The sequence below is a fragment of the Argentina silus genome (assembly GCF_951799395.1).
Source record: "Argentina silus genome assembly, chromosome: Y".
Lineage (NCBI taxonomy): Eukaryota > Metazoa > Chordata > Actinopteri > Argentiniformes > Argentinidae > Argentina > Argentina silus.
This window is the reverse complement of record NC_139654.1, coordinates 45006379-45032388: the sequence shown is the minus strand read 5'-3', so window position 1 is coordinate 45032388 and position 26010 is coordinate 45006379. Positions and strand designations below refer to the sequence as shown.

Sequence of the window (26010 nt, the reverse complement as noted above, 5' to 3'; positions counted from 1 at the left end):
CTGCACAAATGATGTGACGGAACACACCTGACGAACACACTTGTCAAGCCAATTGTCCTATCACTTTTGTGTAGCCTGAAATAGGGGGATTATGCATAAAAGTGTTTCATTTCTGAATGATAAACCAATATGTACATTATATAAAAAATAAAAATCTCTACGTTTTTATTTCAAATCCAAACAGAAGAAAAAATGCTTCACTGTCCCATTACTTACGCACGGTACTGTATAACCTTCTGTGGAAAGGGTTTTACATGGAACCCAAAAGGTTTCTTCAAAGGGACAGTGGAAGAAGAACCCTTTTTGGTTCTAGGTAGCACTTTTTCAAAGAGTGCAGGATCTGTGATGGGTCTGTCTGTCTCTATCTACGGTATATTTGCTTGAATGCCACAGCCTATTTAAGTATTGTTGCTGACCATGTGCATCCCTTCATGGCCACAATTTACCCACCTTCTAATGGCTACTTCCAGCATGATAATGCACCATGTCACAAAGCAAAAGTCGTCTTAAACTGGTTTCATGAACATGACAATGAGTTCAGTGTTCTTCAGTGGCCTTCCTTGTCACCGGATCTGAATCCAATAGAACATCTTTGGGATGTGGCACAACGGGAGATTCACATCTTGAAAGTGCACCTGAAAAATGTGCAGGAATTGCGTGACGCAATCATGTCATCATTGACCAGAATCTCAAAGGAATCAATGTCACGAAGAATTGAGGCTGTTTTGAGAGCAAAGGGAGGCTCTACCTAGTATTAGTATAGTGTTCCTAATAAAGTGTTGGGTGAGTGTATATCTAACTATCTTTGTTTTTGCTGGTCTGTAGGATCTATGATGGCCGTCAGCCCGTCCTGTGTATCATGGACACAGCCATGATCAAAACCATCCTCATCAAGGAATGCTACTCCCTTTTCACTAACAGGAGGGTAATATGCTAAATTGAAGTTGTTGTATGGGGAAAAAAACATAAGGGCTCATTAAATAGATAATATCATTGTTATTATAGCATTATTAATATTCGGTTAATTTTGCAGTATATAATCATTGTTATTTTTCTAGAATTTCTATCTCAACGGGCCTCTGTATGACGCCGTGTTTATCGCTGAGGATGATGCATGGAGACGGATCCGCAGTGTCCTGTCTCCCTCCTTCACCAGTGGGCGGATCAAAGAGGTACAGTCCCATCTCTCCTCTCCTTCTTTTATTCATTCCAACAACACAAATAAATGAATGACTAACAACTCTGACGTGTGTGTGTGTGTTTATGTGATTTGTACTATGTGTATAGTGTGTATTCATTGTTGTTTGTTGTTGTGTGAAGCAGCAACTTTAATTGTCTAAGACAAATTTCCATCCGGGACAACAAAGTATATTTAATCTTATCTTAGATAAGTTCAGTGGTCAGATGACAGAGTTTAGAATAATAGTTCATCTTTGGAGTCACTTATTCCTTGACTATATACATAATGTATCCTGTATGAATGTATATTCTCAGGCTATATAAACATTAAAATAATTCCTGTTTCAAACATGATATTAACCCATGTTTTGCACATATTAATCCATGTATCAATCATCATATTTTTCCATGTATCCTTCCCAACTCAGATGTTCGGGATCATGAAGCAGCACTCTGGTAATTTGGTCAGCAATCTGAAGAAGACGGCCGATAACGAAGAGCCCATTGAACTAAAAGAGTGAGTATTTCTCTCCGAGAAGATAAGGTGAATTTGTAATTTCAGTGAACTCCCCCTTTAATTTTGTGGTTGTGGTTCTGGTGGTCAAAGATTTTGTGGTTGTGTTCCAGGTTCTTTGGACCATACAGTATGGATGTGGTCGTCAGCACTTCATTCAGTGTCGACATCGACTCCCTCCACAACCCCTCTGACCCCTTTGTGACCAACATCAAGAAAATGCTCAAGTTTGACATCTTCAGCTCACTGTTCCTCACAGTCGGTACAACTGCCTCCATATAGCTTTCAGTATCAATCATTTTGTGCTTAATAAATGAAGCTATCGATTTCATTACACTGTGGAAACACTCTATGAGACCACCAGTAGCTCTCTGTCCTTCCTGGCCTACAATCTGGCAACCAGCCCTCACATTATGACCAAGCTGCAGGAGGAGATAGACACTGTTTCCCAACAAGGTAACCCCTCTGCAGACTCCTATATAGTACTATTCATGTGGAACAGGAAATATGATAGTGACAGTATTTTAGAGGGTACTGATGAGTGTGTAACCCCTGTGCACTGCAGACTCCTACAGTATCTATTACTATTGCTTTGGAACAGATGGTTAGATAGGTGACAGTATTTTGCAGTGTGCTAATGTGTCTGTAGCATCCCTGTGCAGACTTCTGCCCAGTATTATTCATTTGAAACAGGAAGTAGATAGGTGTTGTTGGAATCTTCAGAATAGTTAAAAGGCCAGTACCTGAGGACCTGAGGGATCTACAGGGTATATACCTTAAAAGCATGTCTGACATGCAGTGGTGTGCGTGACCATAGAGTGATTTCTAAACTAATACAATTATCTTAAAATAAATTATAAAACTAACAGGTTATCAGTGCAGAGACTTGTATGATATGTGCTCTCCATCTGACTCGTGCTGCTGCATTCTGTATCATTTGCCAATAGCTTTCTTTGGTCGACCAGACAGGAGAGTGTTACAGTAATCAAGGCTGCTAGTAATACAAGCATGCATTCGTCTCTCAGTGTCAGCCTGGGAGAGGAAAGGTTGCACCTTTACAGCTGTGTTCTGTAAAGGTCCATGTAATATTCAACCTTTTTAAAAGCTTCCTAAAGGTTGTAATGACTATCTTTAATCGGTAGCGATCAGGGAACGAGATCCCTTGAAATAAATATGTCATTTACAAACGCTGTTTTGGTTCGGAAAACACGCTTTTTAAAATGGAGTGTCCTACCTGGTTTTTGCTCGAATGACTAGTTCTGTGACATCCATATGTCCGCAATGCATTTCACCAGGAAATCAATCAAACTGTTTGACTGGTGCTACAGAGTCAATAGTTGCCCTTAGTTTGATGTTGAAGCTGGTTAATAAATCATTATCACAGGAGGAAGCTGTTGATGGTGTACTATTCATATTCATCATCATGAATCTCATCTGCTCAGCGACATGGCTAGATAAAGAGGATGCAACAGGAGTAAGACCCTTTGTAATCACTAGGTCCAGGGTGTGGCAGTGGTTATGGGTGAGCCCAGTAACTCGCTGAATAAAGTCCGTAGAATTCAAGAGATTCATCAAATCCATGGCTGTCGAGTCAGTCTCATTGTCCACATGTAGGTTAAAATCACCAATGATAATAATCTTAGCATAATTTGAATGAAAGGTAGATGGGCCTTGGATGAAACCGTGATCTTTACATTTCTCATCCTTGTCATCAGGTGTCTTTATCACTCATTACTGTGCAACAGGAGGCTGATGGAGGTAGAAATGGGAGGACAGCTCATTGTAATTAGAGCTTGACAGACATATCTGATATTGGCCTTAAAGAAATATCGGGGAGTTATTCACCATGTTATATATAATATAGAGGAAACTGGACAGCACTTATTATGGATCATTTAACACAATTACACATGACACAACTGTGTTAACAGAGACACAATACGTCCTGCTCCTGTACATGTTTGTATATACTGTACATTTTCCCCTATGTCTGCTAAGGGCTTCACTGCTTTTTCCACTGTTTATGTGGCACATAATATATTTATATGTAATTGGCCACTTACGTAAATGTGTTATTTTATATGTATGCACTTTATCTTGCATGTTTACAGACTCCCCCCATTCAATTTCACGCATTTCTATTTGGAGTATAAAAGGCACTAGATCACCTGCGGGTATATAAGCTGTGGCTTGCGCTGCGTTCTTCAGTTGGCAGTTAATACCTGAACCAGTAAAGACTGAGGACCAGACGACTCACTAGTGTGTTTTCCATTTATTCTTAAGCATAAGCATTAATACAGTTTGTCATTAATGTAGGCTTTCTATTTAGTGTACCGTTATGCATAGTAGCATATGAAGTTTGTAGTCTGTTAGCGGTAATTGCGCTAGCTTGGTATCCTAAACGAGGACGAGTTAGCACTAGCTTGCCGTTTACGATGAGTGGTTGTTGTCAAATGACACCTGACAAAACATGTCGAAGGGAGTCTGGTGTAACGTTTGCCTGACTCCACTGATACAGATGTATGTGTAGGATTTAATGTTAGAGTGTTTTGTAGTTTACATTTTCTTTGTTTTTCTTCGTTTTCTCCTAACGGTTAAGAGAAGGTAGACGGTTAGAGCCAGAGTCCGAACCGCTGATGAGCAGCGCTGTAGTTTACCGTTGCCAAGGCAACCAGGCAGCTCACAGGTTGTACCATATTTCTAAATCATTATTTTGATATAATACTGAAATGTTGATATTATATTGTTATTGTTTTACATTGTAATTTGTATTGTTCCAACTAAGTTCAGTTGGCAGTTAATACCTGAACCACGAGTATGTTTTCCATTTATCCCCCCCCCTATACTAACCCTAACCCCAACCCCACCCAGAGACCTCTTCATCCCCGCTACCCCCCTTGTACAAGTTCTCTCCTGCTAATACAAATAAAATGAAATAGCCGACTGCCTATGGCCCCTGGTGTGAGCATTGATTACTTTGTCTTATGATGACTGTTGGATAGATGATTCAATTACTTAAACAAATGTATTGTTGTAAGTCGCTTTGGATAAAGGCGTCTGCTAAATGCCATGAATGTAAATGTAAATTACAATGGAGGGCCATGTCCAGAAACGACCCCGAGCCCCTACCACTGATCTATATACCTATATCTATGTCTGTGTTTTGTCTATTAATTAATAATATGATGATGATTAATCCCAACGACGTATATTTTCCAAGAAACAACATGAGCATATCTGTAATCAAATAAATATCTCCTGCGTCATAATGCTGTTGTCTTGATGACGCTGCTAGCAATGACGTAAATTTATGTAAAAGTCACTTTCGTCACTTGAACCTCCAGTTGTTGTCAAATAGCCTTTGCTGGTTGTCATTTGTAATGTGTTACGCTCATTAGTGGAAATAGATTCAATTACATTTCAACACAATGGAGAAAAACTGGTGGGACCCGCCGCAGGTAAGTTTGCCTTGCTCTATTTTAGTTTAAATAAACGGGAATACTTTATATTAAATTGCCCCAATACTTGGGCCAAATGTCCAAGGACGTAGGATGTATCTTTCGAGAGGGGGTGCTGCCTAAATGTTGTGTGGCTGTGCCATGGCTGCTGGTGGGCCGGTCGATCTGTGGGCTGCGGGGCCGGTGAGCGACACGATGTGTGGGCTTCGCGCAGATCCACCCTACCTTCATCGAATAAGCACTAGGCCTACAAGCTCCTGTATATTTTCAGCCTACCTCAAGTCCGTGAACTGCCTTCAAGTAAACGCAAAGCTGTAAGAAGCAGGGCTGAAAATTAATCAAATTTAATCAAATCAAGCTCTATCATCCGTGGTGACAACATGTTACTGTACACTTGTTTGTATTCGTATGTTATCGTCCAGTCAAAGTAGCCTACAATTCAAAGCAACATTTCCCCCACAATCAGGACCTAGACCTACTGCAAAGAAATACTCTTAATTGGCTACACTTTGTCGTTAGATCGCTGTGAAGTAATTCATCCGACTCGGCAGACAGTTTGATCCCAACATCAAGTCAAATCGCGGTAATTTCGGTGAGGGCGCAATTCCAAAAACAGCTGTTTGTCAGTGAAAGAGCAGCGTAACAGCCTAAAAAGTGAAACGGGACGAGCTCAATCGTTGTTACAGAGAGAAATGTGGCTGCAAAATCAACCATTTTAAAGATCAACATTAAAACGAGACAGATTCTCTTTTTAGCTTGACAAACGCAAATAACCTATAGAGGAGGGACTATCGAAGAACGATGATTGACAGAACAATATCAAAATGGTTAATTTGATGTTTTCAGGTAGGCCCTATCTAAAATATAACCAAACATAGTTGGCACTAATAGGTCTTAATCGACAGGACCTTTCCTTAAGTAAGTCGTAAGTTGACTTTGCAAAGGGCCTACAATTACTTACTGTACAGGCCTACATAATTTGCAATATAAATTGTGTCGGATATGTTGAATAAAAGGTAGATGTAGGCCTTTTTTAAAGGCAAAACTAGAGAGCCCCTTTTGGGAAATTGGGAACGCAACAGCCTATTCTTGAGAACATTGTGAGGTACCGCAATCTCTTTGCGAGGGAAGCCTGTTATCTAACGCAATCATATTTCTTGACGTTTCCCTGTCATTGTGTCTGTCATCTCCATCAGGAAGTTTCAAAGCCCTATGCTACTGTATTTGATAACTACCCACTCACCCCATTCAGGATGGCTAAACATAGACAATATGTAAAGATCACTGGAGACAACTGAATGGTTTTATACTCAGAAAAGACAAATACATTCATAGAGACATTCTCGAGACTGCACCTGTAGTGTGTTCACTGTATGTCCACAGGAGTGTAAAGAGGATCAGGCTGCCCTGATGATGGAGGCAGCAGGACCGGCAGCTTTCGCAGCCTACACCCCACTCCCACAGAGGACATCAAGACGGGCCAGGCACACGAGAGAGAGGGCCAGAGTGGCTAAAGAAAGAAAGGAAGAGGTGAGAGCGGAAGAGGTGGAGGGAGCCCAAAACCTTCTGCATAAGGTGAAGGAGCACACCGATGCAGAGAAGGAGAGGCTGATGGAGGAGAGAGAGAGGGTGGACAAGGACAGAGAAATGGTGGACAAGGACAGAGAAATGGTGGAGAGGAAGAGGAAGATAGTCAACCATCTTAAAGATAATATGGAGAGGAAGAGGAAAGTGTTGGATAGAGACACTGAGAAAGTGAATGAATGCAATGCAATACTCAGTTGCATTCAAAAGACGCAGGAAAATAACAAAAAGGATTTGGAGGAGAGGATTGTCCAGTTGGAAATAAAGGCGAAAGAGGTGGAGGAGGTGGAGAAAGTGACAAAGGAGATGGAGGAGACTTTCCAGAGGGAGATGGAAAAAACAAGAAATGAGATGAAGAGGAGAGAGAAGGAGGTGGAGGAGAGAGAGAGGGTGGTGCAGGAGAGAGAGAAGGAGGTAAAGAAGAGCGAAGAGAGATTAAAGATGAGTGAGAAGGAGACCGAAACAATGGAGGTGATGAAGAGAAGGGTAGAAGAGGTCGACAGAGAGATGGAGAGAATCCTAGAGGAGAAAGAAATGGAGGTGAAGCAAGTGAAAGAGAGGATGGAGGTGATGAAATGGGCAGAGGAGGAGAGAGAAAAAGACAGGAATGAGAAGAAGAAAGAAAAGGATATTGAATGGATGAGAAAGGAGTTGGAGGCGATGAAGAGAGTAGAGGAGGTGGAGAGAGAGATGGAGAGAATATTGGAGGAGAAAGAATGTGACGTTAAACATGTGAGAGAAGAGATGGATGTGATAAAGAATATGTTGGAAAGGAGGGAGAGTGAAGTGGAAGAGGAGATGAGAAAGATTACAGAAGATGTCGTGAAGTGGATGAAGACAGAGATGGAGAGGGAGAAGGAGAAGATTGAGAAGGAGAAAGAAAACGATATTGAATGGATGAGAAAGGAGATGGAGGCGGGTATGAAGACAGTAGAAGAGATGGAGAGAATCCTGGAGGAGAAAGAAATGGAGGTGAAACAAGTGAAAGAGAGGATGGAGGTGATGAAATGGGCAGAGGAGGAGAGAGAGAGAGACAGGAGTGAGAAGGAGAAAGAAAAGGATTTTGAATGGATGAGAAAGGAGTTGGAGGCGATGAAGAGAGTAGAGGAGGCCGAGAAAGAGATGGAGAGAATCCTGGAGGAGAAAGAAATGGAGGTGAAACAAGTGAAAGAGAGGTTGGAGGTGATGAAATGGGCAGAGGAGGAGAGACAGAGAAACAGGAATGAACAGGAGAAAGAAAAGGATATTGAATGGATGAAAAAGGAGTTGGAGGCAATGAAGAGAGTAGAAGTGGTCGAGAAAGAGATGGAGAAAATCCTGAAGGAGAAAGAAGATGACGTTAAACGCATGAGAGAAGAGATGGATGGGATGATAAATAATATGGTGGAAAGGAGGGAGAGGGAAGTGAAAGAGTTGATGACAAAGATTACAGAAGATGTCGTGAAGAGGATGAAGACAGAAATGGAGAGAGAGAAGGAGAAGACTGAAAAGAAAAGAGTAATGGCGGCGAACCTGGAGTTTGCCAGAGAGAGCATGGAGAGGGCTTTCCATAAAGGGAAACAAAATACAGGTATGCCCTCCATTATCTGCTTACAGAGCATTCTAATCATGATCCTTTTGGCTTCTCAAATCACCTCAAAATAATTTAGATTTTATCTATACAAATGATAAGACAATTTTTCTCTTTCAGATATTTCAACACAGAGACAATTCTGGAAATCCACAACTATCCCGAACTTACTACCACAATAACTACCCTGCATACTACCACTATAACTACACTTGCCGTTTCAATTCTCTTTCATTAAAGTCATATTCAAAGGCAAACTGTGTGTCATGTTTGAAATGCTGTATTTTACAAGTTGCATAGCTGTAAACTATGTTGAGTGATGATGAGTTTAGGAAGAAAAGGTATGTAAAAATGAATGAATACTCCTGCACACACGATTGTTACCTCTGCTTATTTATTGTGTCGACGTTTCGGTTTATGACCTTTATCAAAACATTTTTATCTGTGAGGTCTGTATTCCTAACACCACAAAAAGACAAAGTGGTGGTGTTTGTGTTTTTTACATTTACAAGTTGAGGAAGAAAAAACATGGCACATGTATGCACATGGGTTAGATTAGAAACAATCTGGGTAAACCTTAATTTGAAGAGGTATGCATGAGGTCTGTTATGTTTTTCTCTATATCCCATAATATTGATTACAATGATCAACATATTTGTACCCTGAAAAGAACCCAAACTGAACAAGTTCCCCATTATAAGTACCTGGGCATTTAGATAGATGATACACTTTTAAAATACATGTTGAAAAAGTGATCAAGAGTTTGCGAGTTAGACTTGTACTTGTTTTGTAAAGAAATGTCTTGCTTCACCTTTGATAATAGGAGGAAGATTGTCTTGGCAACGCTCCTCCCTGTCCGTGATTATGGTGACACAATTTAAAATCACACGACAGCCTCAATTCTTAAACCACTAGACCCGATTTATCACTTCATTTATCAGTTCATTTGTAGGCATGTTTTCTGTACCCACCATTGTCTTTTGTATCAGTCTGTGGGTTGGGATTCTTTGACGTTGAGAAGGGCTTATCATTGGATTTCATCTGTATATAAAGCAGTTCTTTTAAAACTCCCATTTTACCTCACATCATTGCTTTTATGGCGACTTAGTGGCGATCAAACTTGCAGCTTGTTACTATTTAATGTCCTTCAAGTGATTACAGAATTGAGAAGAACTTTTTAGCTGCTGTGCTCCTTAGATATGGAATGATCTTCAGGCTAGACTGAGGTTGGAGCACTTGGTCCCTTACACTTGTACCATCATCTGCTTTTTAGTGGACAATATATGCAATAAATACCTTTTTTACACAAACATCTTGAATCAGAATGGGTCAGCCCTAGCCTCTTACACAAACAGGGTCAGAGTCAATGGGTACAAAACTGGAGCAAACGTGTGTATACCAAGATACTGTACCTCGACTCCTTTCCATTCCAAAAGAAATGTGTGCTTCCCTTTCCCTTCACTCAAATGTTGTGGATGACATGTACATAAAGCTATACACTGGTGCAGGTGTGATGTTATGAGAGCTTTAGCATTTAGCATTTCCTGTGTCCAGGCGTTCTATTCACTTCTAATAGGACAAATGAAGGTACACTTGCCTCATAGGGGCTCATTCTTGTTTCATTTGTCCTATTAGCTCCTACTGACCTCATTTTACACAGACACAGAGGAGGAGAGACTCAGACTCATTAGAAGTTTATTACTGGATCAGTTTACAAAACAAAACAAAACTGCATGGAGCGTACAGTACAGCAGAGCTTGGAGTACCAGACATGAACACACACCTCACATGCACACACACATCGGAGCTGTCACAGTGGTATACCTTGGATCACACACAGACACACACACACACACACACACACACACACACACACACACACACACACACACACACACACACACACACACTCACTCTCTCTCAGGGCTGCATGCGGATAGCTCCATCTAGTTTGATGACCTCTCCATTATTCATGGGGTTCTCAGCCAGTGATGTCACCAGGTGGGCAAACTCTGCAGGGTCTCCCAGGCGCGAGGGGAAGAGCACTTGGCGGGCCAGGAATGAACGCACCTTCTCAGGTTAACCCGCCAGGAGAGGTGTGGAGAACAGAACCTAAGGAGAGGGAGAGAGAGGTTGTCTGATATGGAGAGGAAGGGGGTGGGGGGGGAGTGTGTGAAAGAGTGCGTATGTATGTGTGTGTGTTTACTGACTGGGTGCGATGGTGACCACACAGATGTCCATGGGTGTCAGGTCTCGGGCGATGGGTAGAGTCATCCCAACAATACCCCCCTTAGAGGCTGAATACGCAGCCTGACCCACCTACAGAGAGAGAGAGTGAGAGTGAAGGAAGGGGCTGTTGAGACAGTGTTTGTGTGTGTGTGTGTGTGTGTGTGTGTGTGTGTGTGTGCGTGCGTGCATGGTGCAATGGAGGTCTTGGCGATCTGTTGGTTCTTGTGTGTGATTGGCTGACGGTACTGCAGCATGTTGACCTCTTCCTCACTGCAGGGTCTACTACAGTTGGAGCAGTCAGAGAGCACAGCCTGGGCCCCTGCAACCAAACATACACCCTGAAATATGGTTTGGACAAAGGATCCCAATGTCAAGATAATATTGCTGTAGGGAAGCTACTCTATGACACAATACCATGTGGAAATGTCAATGATTTCCTAAAGATGAGTGGATAGTGGATAGTGGATAGTGGATAGTGGATAGTGGATAGTGGATAGTGCCTGGTGGGGTCGCAGACTTCAGGCAGATTGTTAGATTAGATTAGATTAGATTCAACTTTATTGTCATTGTGCAGAGTACAAGTACAGAGACAACGAAATGCAGTTAGCGTCTAACCAGAAGTGCAAAATAGCAGAAAGTGCAATGAACAGTATTTACAGGTAGTGCAATATATGATCAGTAGTAGTGCAGTATAATATAGTATAGTATAAGCAGTATATATAGCAGTGCAGTATAGCAGTATGTGAGTAGCAGTAGCATTATAGCAGAATAAATAGTTACAGTATGAGCAGTGTAGCAGCATATGAGCTGTATAGGTAATGCAGTCTAGCAGTATATATGTATTAACAGTAACATGAGGTAGATGCAGAATAAATATAAATATGGAATGCCGTATAAACAGTATAAACAAGTATGTACAGTATGTGCAGTAGTATTAAAGAAAATATAGGATATGTGCATTATGAACAGTATGAACAGTATGGACAGGTATGTACAGAAGAGCAGTGGTAATGAGTAAGAGTAAGAGCAGGGGAGGGGAGTAATAGTGCAATAGTGCAATTGTCCGGGTGGGGGGGGGTTGCGGGGGTAGTAGGTTGTCAGGTAGGTGTAGTGTTCGTGTTCAGCAGGGTGACAGCCGCAGGGAAGAAGCTGCCTCTGAACCTACTGGTTCGGGTGCGGAGAGACCTGTAGCGCCTCCCGGAGGGGAGTGGGGTGAAAAGTCTATGGTTGGGGTGAGAGATGTCCTTGACGATGCTGCGTGCCTTACGCAAGCATCGTTTGCCCTGGACAGCCTCGATGGAGGGGAGTGAGGAACCGGTGATGCGTTGGGCAGTTTTCACCACCCTCTGCAGTGCTTTCCGGTCCGATGCCGAGCAGTTGCCATACCATACTGTGACACAGTTGGTAAGGATACTCTCGATGGTGCAGCGGTAGAAGTTCACCAGGATCTGAGGAGACAGATGGACCTTCTTTAGTCTCCTCAGGAAGAAGAGACGCTGGTGAGACTTCTTTATCAGGGTGGAGGTGTTGAGGGTCCAGGAGAGGTCCTCAGAGATGTGGACACCCAGAAACATGAAGCTGGTGACTCGCTCCAGAATCCAGTTGCAGAGGGAGGAGTTGATGCCCAGTTGCCTGAGTTTGGAGATCAGTTTGGAGGGGATGATGGTGTTGAATGCTGAGCTGAAGTCAATAAACAGCATTCTCACATAAGAGTTAGTCTTGTCGAGGTGGGACAGGGCGGAGTGAAGTGCCGTTGAAATGGCATCCTCTGTACTCCTGTTCTGCCGGTAGGCGAATTGAAAGGGGTCCAGTGTGGGTGGTAGGCAGGTCTTGAGTTGAGCTAAGACCAGCCTCTCGAAGCACTTCATGATGATGGGCGTGAGTGCCACTGGTCGGAAGTCATTTAAGCTCGTTGCAGTGGAGTTTTTTGGCACCGGCACGATGGAGGTGGTTTTGAAGCACGCGGGGACAGCTGCTTGGGCTAGGGACAGGTTGAATATGTCAGTCCAAACCTTAGTCAGCTGCACAGCGCAGGCCCTGAGGACTTGTCCGGGGATCCCATCAGGACCAGCAGCCTTGCGTGCGTTAGTCCTGCTCAGTGCCGCACACACGTCGGTGGGGGATAGAGTGAGGGGCTGGTGATCCGCAGGGAGCACAGCCTTGATGGCCACCTCCTTGTTGTCCCTGTCAAAGCGGCCGTAGAAGTGGTTCAGCTCATCAGGGAGGGAGGCGTCAACGGAGAGGGGTGAGGTGTTAGATGGTTTGTAGTCAGTGATGGCCTGGATGCCCTGCCACATGCGTCGGGGGTCAGAGTTGTTTCTGAAGTGATCCTCTATCCTCCGCTTGTGGTTGTGCTTGGCCTTTTTGATGCCCCTCTGCAGATTAGCCCTGGATGAGCTATAGGCCCGAGCATCCCCTGATCTGAAGGCAATGTCACGTGCCTTCAGCAGGAGTCGGACCTCACTGTTCATCCATGGCTTCTGATTAGGGAAAGTGGTGATCCGCTTGAGTGTGGTGACACTGCTGATGTTGGAATTGATGTAGTCCAAAACAGATGAGGCATATGAATTAATGTCCGTGTGGGAGTCATGGGTGGCCTGAGTGGCAAACACACCCCAGTCAGTGTTTCCAAAACGCTGCTGGAGCGCTGAGTCAGCTCTCTCTGGCCAGACCTTGACTGTCCTCACTGTAGGTTTCACTCGTTTGATGAGTGCTGAGTACTTGGGCAGTAGGAACAATGAGAGGTGGTCTGATTGACCTAGGTGGGGGAGGGGAACGGCTTTGTACGCATCAGCCATGCTGGTGTATACTTGGTCCAATGTCCTGTCTCCTCTGGTGGGGCAAGAGACATTACGGTGGAATTTGGGCAGTACAGTCTTTAAGTTGGAGTGATTGAAGTCACCCGCGACAATGAAGGCTGCCTCGGGATGCAGAGTCTGTTGTTTGCTAATGGCAGCATACAGTTCTTTCATAGCAATCTTAGCATTAGCATCCGGGGGGATATAGGCTGCCGTGATAACAGTAGACGTGAACTCTCTGGGCAGATAGAAAGGTCTACACTTAACCATGAGAAACTCCAGGTTAGCTGAGCAGTGACTCTCGGTGATGGTAGTGTCCGTGCACCACGTCTTGTTAACATAAATGCACAAACCTCCGCCTCTGGTCTTACCGGAGTCGCCTGCTGTTCTGTCTGCTCGGAGAACGCAGCGCCCTGCTAGCTCGATAGCGTTGTCGGGAACCTCGCTGTTGAGCCAGGTTTCAGTGAAAACCATGATATTACAGTCCATAATCCATTTGTGGGTGGTGATCCGCAGCCGCAGTTCATCCATCTTGTTTGCCAGGGAACGAACATTTGCAAGGAAAAGGCTAGGTAATGAGAGTCGGTGTGGGGTTAGCTTTAGCCTAGCTCTCAGCCCACCTCGGCTCCCTCGCCTGTGTTTTCGTTTCCGAGCCGGTCTGGGGCCTCTTCCGGTCGGTGTAGCGGAGTTAGCTGGACCCGCTGTTTTGCTAATCTCGGGTATATCGTCGATAAAGATGACTGGAGTGCCGGAACCGATGTCCAGAAGTTCTTGTCGGCTGTACGATATGTACGCTAAACTGTTTTTAGCGAGAATACTTAAGATAAACAAGCAAATAACTACTAGTTCGCAAACTCTGGAGAGACACTGAGCGTCGCGATGCATGCGCGCCGCCATCTTGGTTCATCATGGTTGTTGACCTAATACGAAACATTAGTACTTTATTTGGACATTATATGACACTTTTGAAGCCCTGAAATAGTGGGAGTATGTTTACAAATGTTTTTTTAAAAACCCATTGAATTAAAGTTGAGAATCTCTACTTTGACCCCATAATATTTGTTTGATTTCAAATCCAAGTGTAGAACAGAAAATGCTTCCTCTTTCCAATACTTATGAAGAGCACTGTATTCATGTTAATCAGTTGCTTCATTACTGTAATATGTGATGTGTTTTGAACTAGTATTTTGAAATACTGTTTTTAGGAGCCAATGATATAAAACAAGTGCATACATGTAAAGAACATAACACATTTTTAGAGGAGTTCAAATATGTAAAATTCAGTATTACTCGAAAGAAAATATTTGCCCAAAAATATTTGCCCCATAGTCCTTCTTGAATCAATGGGTCTGCAAACTATTAAAACCCGATAGGGATCAAACAGGCAGCAACTATTAGCAGGATGTTAAGATAAAGGCCGACAATAACATCACTGAGTGTTGCCCTCTGCGCAGGGATCCTTTCAATCATTCACTAGCCATGGCTTCAACTTCACCTCTCACATACTCTTTCGCCTGTGTTTCATGATCTGAAACACAGGTGTCATGATGGGATAAAATAATCACTTCAGCAGACGTGTCCGGGGTTACTCAGAAGAAGCGATTGAACCTGTAAAGATGGGTTACCTTCCGTACTTCTCCACCGAGACATGGACTCTCCTTGCCTTACTCATCACTCTGATCGTAGTGTAAGAAGTTTTAATAAAAAATATTATTTGTTAGTTAGTTAGTTGTAATAATACATACAAATGATAGTATTGATAATTACAGTTATCTAACAGTTTCAATGATACCTATGACTTGATCGTTTTGCTTTTGTTTCAAGTCAGATTGTTGATTTATATTTGTTCTGACCAGGTGTGGATGCTGGCCATATGGAATATTAAAAAAACTAGGCATTCCTTGTCTCAAACCCATCCCTTTCCTCGGGACGATGATGGGATATAAGAAGGTTTGTAGAGATTAAGCCCATAAACAACAACATTGTAGACTCATCCATGATGTGTGTTGTTGTGGTGAAAGCCATGGGAGCTGAATATGAATTGTTTTACCCAGAAAAATGGCCAATAAAGCTTTTGAACGAAAACGAAAAGAGAGGAGTGCGAGCCGGTCTGTAGTGGAAAAGGGCCATCATAAACTAAGCCACAGTTCAGGTTTATGACAAGCATTTATGAACTGGCTATTTCTTTGTTTTGTTTTTTGTTCCCAGGGTGGTTTCACCAATTTTGACACAGAGAGCTTCCAGAAATATGGGAAACTGTGGGGCTGAGTCTGCTAAACTGATCCTGGTTATTGTTAACTATGATGGATATATGTATCTCTCAGTGTCTACAGTATACACTCTTAAACCAGGCGGACACCGTGCGATTTTCACAAACACAGACGATCCAACCGACGAAATGGTCTCGTACACCAAGACAAATGATCTGTCTTGATGCAATGTACACTGCCCAAGCAACAATTTCATGCTTCCACATTAATAATTTGAATCTGTTATTGAGCGATTTAAGTTTTAATCTTTTAAGTATTCTGTAGTATGGTCCCTGTGGGGGGACATGCAGCGTTCGGCCTGTAGAGGGAGCTACAGGACCGTGGCCAGGGTGACGTCGGCGAGGCTCCGTTGCACACCTGTTGCAAATGAAGCCTCGTTGACTAGATGGTTTAAGATGTGTGTGCCTCGGCGTTCGAGGGAGAAGGAGGGCGACTGGAAAGTCGCCGAGTGGCGTGTTACGAACATTGAAATTATTACGAACATTGGAATTATTACTAACATTTTATGAAAATAAACGGGATACTCCCAGAAAACAGTACCTCGACTCCGCCTCTGTGTCACAGACTTGTTACAGTGGCGCCCAACGTGGGGCACAGCGAAGGCGGAGAAAAAAAGGGAATGGAGGCGTTAAGCGCGGCTATCGGAAGGATGGCCCTTATACTGGAGCAGCAGGCCCACCTCCAGCAGGAGCACCAGACCGCGGTGAGGGAGATGGTGACGGCAAGGGCTGAGGACCGTACCCTCCTCCTGGAGCTCGTCAGGGCCCTGATGATGGAGGAGGGGAGCCGGCCCTTTGCCTACGCCCAGCAGCTGCGGGACAGCGCGCGGCGGTGGCTGGACCCAGGGAACAGCTCGTCGGAGGAGGTCGGGGACCGGGTGGTGTTGGAGCAATTCCCCACGGGGCTCCCGGCCCGGACCGCCGCCTGGGTCCAGTACCACCGGCCCCAGGATCTCGCGGCCGCCGTTACCTTGGTGGAGGACCATCTCTCCTTCCCGCCGCAGGAGCCCCGATGACCAACGCCCGGTCCGGCGCCCGGAAGGAGCCATGGTGACGGAGGAGGAGAGACCGGCGCCCGCCCCGAGGACGAGATGGCAGGGGCAGGCATGTCGAGAACCAGCCCTGGCCCCACAGGAAGCACCCCGAGCGACAGGGGGGGTGTGTTGGCGATGCGGACGGCCGGGCCATGTACAGGCGGAGTGCCCAGTGAGGGAGGTGGGGCAGGTCGTCCGCATCGGCGACATACCGGGAGCGGCGTATCGTGTTCCGGTAAGGATACAACATGATATGCACCAGGCCTTCTTGGATTCGGGCTGCATGCAGTCCATGATCCAGGAGCGCCTGGTTCGACCGGGGGCATTGTTAAAGGCATCGAGGGTGTTGGTGAAGTGTGTGCATGGGGACATTCACGAATATCCTGTGGTCACGATCAAGATTAATTTTGAAGGGAAAAAGCATAGTGTACAGGCGGCGGTTAGCCCGCGCCTCACGCATCCCCTTATTCTGGGTGTAGATTGGGAGGGGTTTCCTCAAGCGGTAAGCAGGGCTACCGGGGTGCGTGCATGACAGAGAGGGAGGTGTGAGGCGGGTAATGTGTTCTGTGCTGAGGCGGCGCCTCGCAACACTGCCGAGGAGCCGGAGCCGGCGGGGGGGTCTCAACCCGAGATTCCCCCGCCGAACTATCCGTTGCTAGGTGACTTCCCCCTCGAGCAGTCTCGTGACGAGACCCTACGATCGGCCTATGACCAAGTGATAGCGATTGATGGTACGTTGGTACGGCCAGACGCAGTACGCGCCCACCCCTATTTCGCGATTATCAGCGACAGGTTGTACCGAGTAAGTCGTGACTCACATAGCCAGGAGGAAGTAACCCAGTTGTTGGTTCCCCGTAGCCGCCGGGAAATGGTCTTCCAGGCGGCTCATTTCAACCCCATGGCGGGCCATTTAGGTTATGATAAGACACTAAACCGTATAATGGCTCGATTTTATTGGCCGGGAATTCGGGCAGAGGTGCGTAGGTGGTGCGCGAATGTCAGTTGGTAAAGCCCCCTTGCGGCCCTTACCATTGGTCGAGAACCCATTCGACCGCATTGCGATGGATATTATCGGGCCATTTGATCGGTGTACACAGGGATATCGATTTGTGTTGGTCTTGATAGATTACACAACCCAATACCCCGAGGCAATACCGCTGCGCAATATCTCTGCCAGGAGTGTAGCGCAGGCATTGTTTCAAGTAATCTCCCACGTGGGAATCCCGAAAGAGATTCTCACCGATCAGGGCACTAATTTTATGTCACGCACCCTCAAGGAACTGTATGGCTTGTTGAACATCAAGGCGATTCGAACCAGTGTTTACCACCCGGCCACTGATGGCCTTTGTGAGCGGTTCAATCGGACCTTGAAGTCAATGATCCGGAAGTTCGAACACGAAGATAGTCGGAATTGGCATAAATGGCTAGATCCCCTGTTGTTTGCGGTACGGGAAGTCCCCCAAGCTTCCACCGGGTTTTCCCCGTTTGAATTACTCTACGGGCGTAAGCCTCGGGGTGTCCTAGACCTTCTTAAAGAAAATTGGGAGGAAGGGTCTAGCGACAGTAAAAATGAGATTCAATACGTCCTGGACTTGCGCACAAAGCTCCACGCCCTAGGGGTTATCTCACGCGAGCATTTGCTGCAAGCCCAGGAGCGTCAAAAGTGACTGTACGACAGGGGAACTAACCTGCGAGAATTTACAGGTGTGGTCACACGTCGCATGGGGGACGTGGATTACGAGGTAGTACGCTCGGACCGGGGGGATAGCTTGCAGGTGTATCACGTAAATCTCCTAAAAAAATGGAACGACGTGGTCACTGTTGCTCTGGCTACAATAATTCCAGAGAGAGATGAGTTCGGTCCGGAAGTCCCAAAATCAAAAGTTAGCACTCCGGTCGGTATTGATAACCATCTCTCTGCTAGCCAGGCCACGGACGTTGCAGATTTGCAAGCTAAGTTCGCGGACGTGTTCTCTCCCTTGCCCGGTCGGACTACGCTTATCGACCACCACATAGAAACGCAGCCGGGTTTAACGGTGCGCACGCGTCCCTATAGGTTGCCGGTACACAAACGAGACATTGTGTGCAGGGAATTGGAAGCCATGCTGGAGCTGGGTGTGGTCGAGGAGTCCCGCAGTGACTGGTGTAGCCCCATCGTGCTTGTCAACAAGCCGGATGGGGCTATACGGTTCTGTGTGGATTATAGACGGGTTAATGCGGTCTCCAAGTTCGATGCCTACCCGATGCCCCGGGTTGACGAGCTCTTGGACCGGCTTGGCACGGCCAAGTATTTCACGACGTTGGATTTCACGAAGGGATACTGGCAGATTCCACTCTCGCCGGTATCCCGGGAGAAAACTGCATTCTCCACTCCACTCCAAATTTGAAGCCATAGTTAGGGTTAGGGTTAGGGTTAGGGTTAGGGAAGTTTATAGCTAGATTTAGGGTTAGGGTTAGGGTTAGGGTTAGGGTTTAGGGTTAGGGAAGTTTATAGCTAGAGTTAGGGTTAGGGTTAGGGTTAGGGTTTAGGGTTAGGGTTAGGGTTAGGGAAGTTTATAGCTAGAGTTAGGGTTAGGGTTAGGGTTAGGGTTAGGGTTTAGGGTTAGGGTTAGGGAAGTTTATAGCTAGATTTACAATGACTGCTTAGTCTGTATTGCACTGGCCTATAGTATACCCTCCCTTCTATTTAAATAAATCAAGGAGAATGTATACATTGTGTTTGTCCTTTTCTTTGTGTCTGAACATCCACACACACACACACACACACACACATATATATATATATAAACTTACTATAATAAATAATGACATAATATTTCATACCAAAAGTGCTGATGTAAAAGGAAAAAGTGCTTAAATCCATCCTAAAGACACACTGTAAAACACACAAAGTGCTAATTTTCAAAGTGCTAAAATACACCAATTACACACGTGATAATGAAAAGGAGAAAGAGTAATCTCTTTCTCTATATAGTATAATAAAATAATAAATCATCACATACATTCTGATATAAAAAGTGCTGATGTAAAGGGAGTATAAATAAATAAGGTGTATCACCTCTATAAATTAACACATATATACATTTACATATACATACACAACAATTGAAACCCACAATCACTCACACTGACACGTGATCTGTTAAAATCTTTTATTTAGCCCTGTGGGTTCGATGGTTCGTAATAAATGTATCCATCTCCTTTCATTTGCTCTCCGCTGCTCAACGGTCCATAAACTGTTTGATTGCAGTCCTGATATGCTGAGGTGAGTGATGGAGTGCTCTTGGAAGTGTGTGACTATGTGTGTTTGTAGTTGACCTTTTTTAATGTTGTACAGGTGCTGTTTCAATCGTGTTTCTATGGTGTGTGCTGTTTCCCCTATGTAGTGTTTGTGACAAAGTGTGCATGTGATAATATAAATGACGTTGGTGGATGTTAAAGTGAATGAGTCTAAAATAGGGGATGAGGTGCGACTGTGGGGATTACTAATGTATTTTCTCTGTCTAAAGTGAGTGGTATGAGGGTGAAGGGGTTGTGTCAATGTCCTGCTGAATCTTGAGTGAACCAAAATGTCTAGTAGATTTTTATTTTTACGGTAAGCTGAAATGATCTTGTATGATTGTAGAGGTGCAAAGGTTTGTTGGCTGGTGACAAAGTTGTGTTTGAGAGTCTGATGTAAGATTTTTGTTCTATGTGAAAATGTGGTTACTAAGGGAATCAAGATGCTAGGTTGGGTCGGGGGAACCAAAGGGGGGGAAAGAGAGTGGGGAATAGGAGTAGGGTTAAGGTTAGGGGGGGAAAGAGAGTGGGGAATAGAAGTAGAGTTAAGGTTGGAGGGAGGAAGAGAGTGGGGAATAGAAGTGTAGGCTGGGTTGAGGCCAGTGTTAAGATTAGGATCAGGGCATGGGTTGGGGTAGGGGTTAGGGTTAGGGTTGTGGTTAGGGTTGGGGTTAGAGTTGGGGTTAGGGTCAGGGTTATTGTTAGGGTTAAGGTTAGGGTTAGGGTTAAGGATAGGGTTAAGGTAAGGGTTGGGGTTAGGATCAGAAGGGTTAGGATTAGAATCAGGGCCTAGGTTGGGGTTGGGGTTAAGGTTAGGGTTAGAGTTGGGATTAGGAATAGGGTTAGGGTTAGGGTTAAAATTAAGGTTAGGGATAGGGTTAGGGTTAAGGTTAGGGTTAGGGTTAGGGTTAAGGTTAGGGTTAGGGTTAGGGTTAAGGTTAGGGTTAGGGTTAAGGTTAGGGTTAAGGTTAGGGTTAGGGTTAAGGTTAGGGTTAGGGTTAAGGTTAGGGTTAGAGTTAAGGTTAGGGTTAGGGTTAGGGGTAAGGTTAGGGTTAGGGTTAGGGTTAGGGTTAGGGTTAAGGATAGGGTTAAGGTTAGGGTTAGGGTTAAGGTTAGGGTTAGGGTTAGGGTTAAGGTTAGGGTTAAGGTTAGGGTTAGGGTTAAGGTTAGGGTTAAAGTTAGGGTTAAGGTTAGGGTTAAGGTTAGGGTTAAGGTTAGGGTCAGGGTTGAGAATAGGGTTAGGGTTAGGGTTAAAGTTAGGGTTATGGTTATGGTTAGGGTTAGGGTTGTGGTTAGGGTTAGGGTTAGGGTTGGGGTTAGGGATAGGGATAGGGTTAGGGTTAGGGTTAGGGTTTAGGGTTAGGGTTAGGGTTAGGGAAGTTTATAGCTAGAGTTAGGGTTAGGGTTAGGGTTAGGGTTTAGGGTTAGGGTTAGGGTTAGGGTTAGGGTTAAGGTTAGGGTTAGGGTTAGGGAAGTTTATAGCTAGAGTTAGGGTTAGGGTTAGGGTTTAGGGTTAGGGTTAGGGTTAGGGTTAGGGTTAGGGTTAGCTTGCGAAGGCCTAAAAAACACAAGCAGCCCGTGAGTTATTATGGGAGAGACTGTTTTCATCAAGTTTGAAGCCATAGTTAGGGTTAGGGTTAGGGTTAGGGTTAGGGTTAGGGTTAGGGAAGTTTATAGCTAGATTTAGGGTTAGGGTTAGGGTTAGGGTTAGGGTTAGTGTTTAGGGTTAGGGTTAGGGTTAGGGTTAGCTTGCGAAGGCCTAAAAAACACAAGCAGCCCGTGAGTTATTATGGGAGAGACTGTTTTCATCAAGTTTGAAGCCATAGTTAGGGTTAGGGTTAGGGTTAGGGTTATGGTTATGGTTAGGGTTAGGGTTAGGGTTAGGGTTAGGGTTAGGGAAGTTTATAGCTAGATTTAGGGTTAGGGTTAGGGTTAGGGTTAGGGTTAAGGTTAGGGTTAGGGTTAGGGTTAGGGAAGTTTATAGCTAGAGTTAGGGTTAGGGTTAGGGTTAGGGTTTAGGGTTAGGGAAGTTTATAGCTAGAGTTAGGGTTAGGGTTAGGGTTAGGGTTAGGGTTAGGGTTAGCTTGCGAAGGCCTAAAAAACACAAGCAGCCCGTGAGTTATTATGGGAGAGACTGTTTTCATCAAGTTTGAAGCCATAGTTAGGGTTAGGGTTAGGGTTAGGGTTTAGGGTTAGGGTTAGGGTTAGGGTTAGGGTTAGGGTTAGTGAAGTTTAGGGTTAGGGTTAGGGTTAGGGTTAGGGTTAGGGTTAAGGATAGGGTTAAGGTTAGGGTTAGGGTTAAGGTTAGGGTTAGGGTTAGGGTTAAGGTTAAGGTTAGGGTTAGGGTTAGGGTTAAGGTTAGGGTCAGGGTTGAGAATAGGGTTAGGGTTAGGCTTAGGGTTAGGGTTAGGGTTAGGGTTAAAGTTAGGGTTAAGGTTATGGTTATGGTTAGGGTTGTGGTTAGGGTTAGGGTTGGGGTTAGGGATAGGGATAGGGTTAGGGTCAGGGTTGATGTTAGTGTCAAGGTTAAGGTCAGGGTTAGGGATAGGGTTAAAGTTAGGGTTGGGGGCATGGTTAGAGTTAGGGTTAAGGTCAGGGTTGGTGTCAAGGTCGGTGTGTGTTGTGTATGAATGACGTCGGTTAATGTGTGTGTGTGTTTGTGCATGGTGGTCTGTCCGGATGGGAGAGAGGGCAGCCAATGTGCTGGTCTTGATTGTACGGAGGAAGCGTTTGGAATATCCTCTCTGTCTAAATGCTTTAAATAAGGTTTGAATGGCTTCGTGCAAATGTGTCTGGGTGGAGGATATTCTATAGTAGCGTATGATTTGTGATTTTACTATGCCTTTGAATGTATGTTTTGGGTGGTAGCTGTGTTTATGTAATAGTGCATGTGTGTCTGTCGGTTTAAAGTAGACCTTAGTCAATAATGTTTTCTGTGTTGAATTGATCTGATTAAAATAAACTGTGGTGTCCAGGAAATTAATTTCTTGTGGGTGTATGCTGTGTTTGAGTTTTATAGACGAATGGTGCGAGTTTAAAATGTTTATGAACTCTGTGAATAAATCTATATGGTGTGGCCATAATAGTGTCATCTAGAAATCTGTAATAGAAACTGGGTTGGTGGGGGCATTTGGCCAGTGCCTCTCTCTCCCATTCGGACATGTATAAGTTGGCGTATGAGGGTGCATATCGTTGGCCCATGGCTGTTCCCTCTACCTGTAAATATTGTTTATCGTCAAAAGTGAAATTATTGCCTGTAAGACTAATCTCCAATAGTTGTAAGAGTTCAGTGTCGGGTCTATTCTTATCTGGGTGTTTATGAAAGATATTCCTAACTGCATTTATTCCTGTGTGTGTATTTATGTTGGTGTATAAACTATCGATATCTATAGTGAATATGTAAGCCTGGGAGGGAACAACCATGGGTTGGATTTTGTGTAAGAAGTCGTAGGTGTCTTTCAGGTAGCTGGGGTGCTTGGTGGAGAGAGGGTTAAGATGATGGTCTATGTATTGTGCAATGTGGTATGATTCGCTGTTGCAGTCTGAAACTATCGGTCTACCAGGAGGAACTTCAAAGGGAATAGTCCAAGTCTCAGGTTCCTTATGAATTTTCGGAAGTAAGTAAAATTGTCTGGGTCTGGGGTCGTCCGGTCCGAATAAAAAGTCTCTTTGTTTTCGTGTAATGTATTTCTTTTCGTATATGGTCTGTATGACTTGTCGTAGTTGTGTTTGTGTCTGTTTTTGTATATTGTTGTCTATGTGTTTGTAATATCTAGTGTTTGATAATTGTCTGTTCGCTTCTAATAGGTATTGGTGTTTATCCATTATGACAATTTTGGAGCCTTTGTCTGCTGGTTTTATAATGATGTGTGGGTTACTTTTCAATGTGTGTATGGCGTTCCTTTCTGTTGCTGTGATATTGTCTGGCATGTCTGGTAGTATGTGATAGTTAGATAATGTATGTAGGTTTGTTCTAATCAGTTTCTGAATGTGTCTGTCTACTTGGCTGAGTTTAGGCTCCCAGGTGGAGGGGTAGGTGAGTGGTGTGTATTTGTGATTGGGTTGGTAGTCAAAATAGTCCAATAATTTGCATCGTCTGTGAAAGTGGTGAATGTCCCTTTGGAGTTCCTCCTGGTCATGTTTGTTGGGTCGAGGGATGAACGTCAACCCTCTCTCCAGTAGCTTGATCTGGGGTGCTGTGGGGTGAAAAGATTTAGAAAGATTTAAGATATTTGAGGGAGGAAAAGAATAAAGAGAAGGGGGAAGGGGGGAGGTTGTTGTTAGGGGTAGAGGGGGGGAAGAAGAGGTGGGGGTTGGGGTTTCTTCTCCTACTGCTCCAGTAGGGGGAGCTACGGGCTGGGGAAGAAAGGTGTTTGGCAATGTATGTGTGGAAGTGGCGGTAGAGATGTGTGAGTCCAGATTGTGGTTACTGTTTATTATAAATTTAGCTGCTTGCACCAGTGATTAAAAATGGTCTGTGCTGTTGTAGTTGTCCAATGTATATTATCTGGTGTGGTGTAGAATGTGTCCTGGGCTATTTCTGATAAGTGTGGGAGGTGTCTTGTAATGTGTTCATTGATGTATTTCAGATTTGTCTGCTGTTCTGTGGTGAGGTGACGTGAAAACTGAATGACTGGCATGTAAACTGTTGCGTTGGTGTAGACCCTCTTGGCTTCCCTGATCATCCTTGGTAGTTTCTTTAGTGATGTCTGGCGTGCATCGTGATCCTTGTTGTTGAGGCCCACTGAGAGAACCACCAGTTCCACTTGGGGTTGGACGGTGGCCTTCTCCAGGATCCTATAAAAATGATAGATACAGGCCCCTGCATAGCTGTCTACCTGTATGCGGTGATTAGTGAATGGGGGGATCCGGCTGAGGTTGGAATCCCCCAACATGATGAATGGTTTATTGCTATTGAAGTTCCACTCCTGAATCTTACGCCCTGGTGTGGCCCGGTGGTATGTTGGAGTGTATACAGTGGTGATGTGTGTGTGTGTTGGAGGTAAATTGGGTTGGTTGAGCGTGCGTGTGGATGTATGCGTATGTGTCTGGGCGTGTGTTTTGTCATCAGTTCGAGGGAGGTCTTTGCTAGGCAATCTCTTAGATATTGAGGGCTCAGATTGGGCCTGTATGGGAATTTCCCCTTTATGTGGCCCTTTCATCATGGTTGGTTTTGCCCTCGTATTGGATTGCCTAGCTTCCGACCTCCTCCTAATGGCGCCACCTGTGGGTGTGAGTGTGAGAGAGTCAAATGTTATGTTATCCGTTATTAGAACTGAAGTGTTTGTCTGTCTGTGTTGTGTGGTGGTCAAGTCAGTGACCGGAACGTGAGTCATGTTTGTTGTGGGTTGACTACTGATCTTGTGGTGGAACTGTGCTCTGATTTCTTTACCTGTGTGATAGGAGGTGGGTTCTTGTGGAGGGGGGGATGGTGGGGGGGATGGTGAAAATTGGAGGGAAAAAGTAGGGGAAAAGTGGCTCTCTGACGAGACAGGTGTAGTTTGAATCGGTGTGCAGATAAGTGATGAGTGATCCTTGGAGCCCGGTAATCCGAAGGCTCCATCCCTCCCCTGGTGACAAGGTGAGGTTGGAGTGGATGTGTGGGTAGATGTCCCTTGTGTGTGTATGTGTGTTGTCTGTATGGGTGTGGGTGTCTGTGTAGGCCTAAGTGTCAATTGTGTATGTGTGGGTGCAGGTATGGGTGGTGTAGGTGCGTGTGTACGTGTGGGCGATATGTGTATGTCTGTGTGTGTAGGTGTAGGATGTGTCCCTTTCTGAGTATGTATGTGTGTGTGCGTAGGCCCATGTGATGCTAAAATCTGACGAGGGCCTAGGTTTAATGATTTTTTGTATGAGGGTTCCCTTCTAGGTAAGGGTGGAAAGTCCTCCGTAGAAAAGATGGGAGTAGGTGAGTCAGGGAGGATGTGAGTGAGCTCTATGCTGGTGTCATGTACTACATGAGGAGGGAGGTTAGTAGGGGACGTTGACTGTACATCTGATGACTGGTGAGTGTGTGTGGGAGTGGGTGAGTCAGGGGGGATATGAGTGAGCTCTATGCTGGTGTCATGTACTACAGGAGGAGGGAGGTTAGTAGGG

General features: G+C 44.8%; 1 protein-coding gene across 1 annotated transcript in view; it reads left to right on the top strand.

The window, feature by feature from the left end:
* Window positions 1-25006, top strand: part of LOC310824149 (cytochrome P450 3A27-like) — a gene marked incomplete at its 3' end in the record, with an annotated part of 51552 nt that extends 26546 nt beyond the window's left edge. Inside the window, exon 5 of the mRNA XM_083696974.1 lies at window positions 24986-25006. Within this exon, the coding sequence (XP_083553100.1) occupies window positions 24986-25006 (21 nt within the window). The remainder of the gene's footprint in view (window positions 1-24985) is intronic.
* Window positions 25007-26010: the final 1004 nt, after the last annotated feature.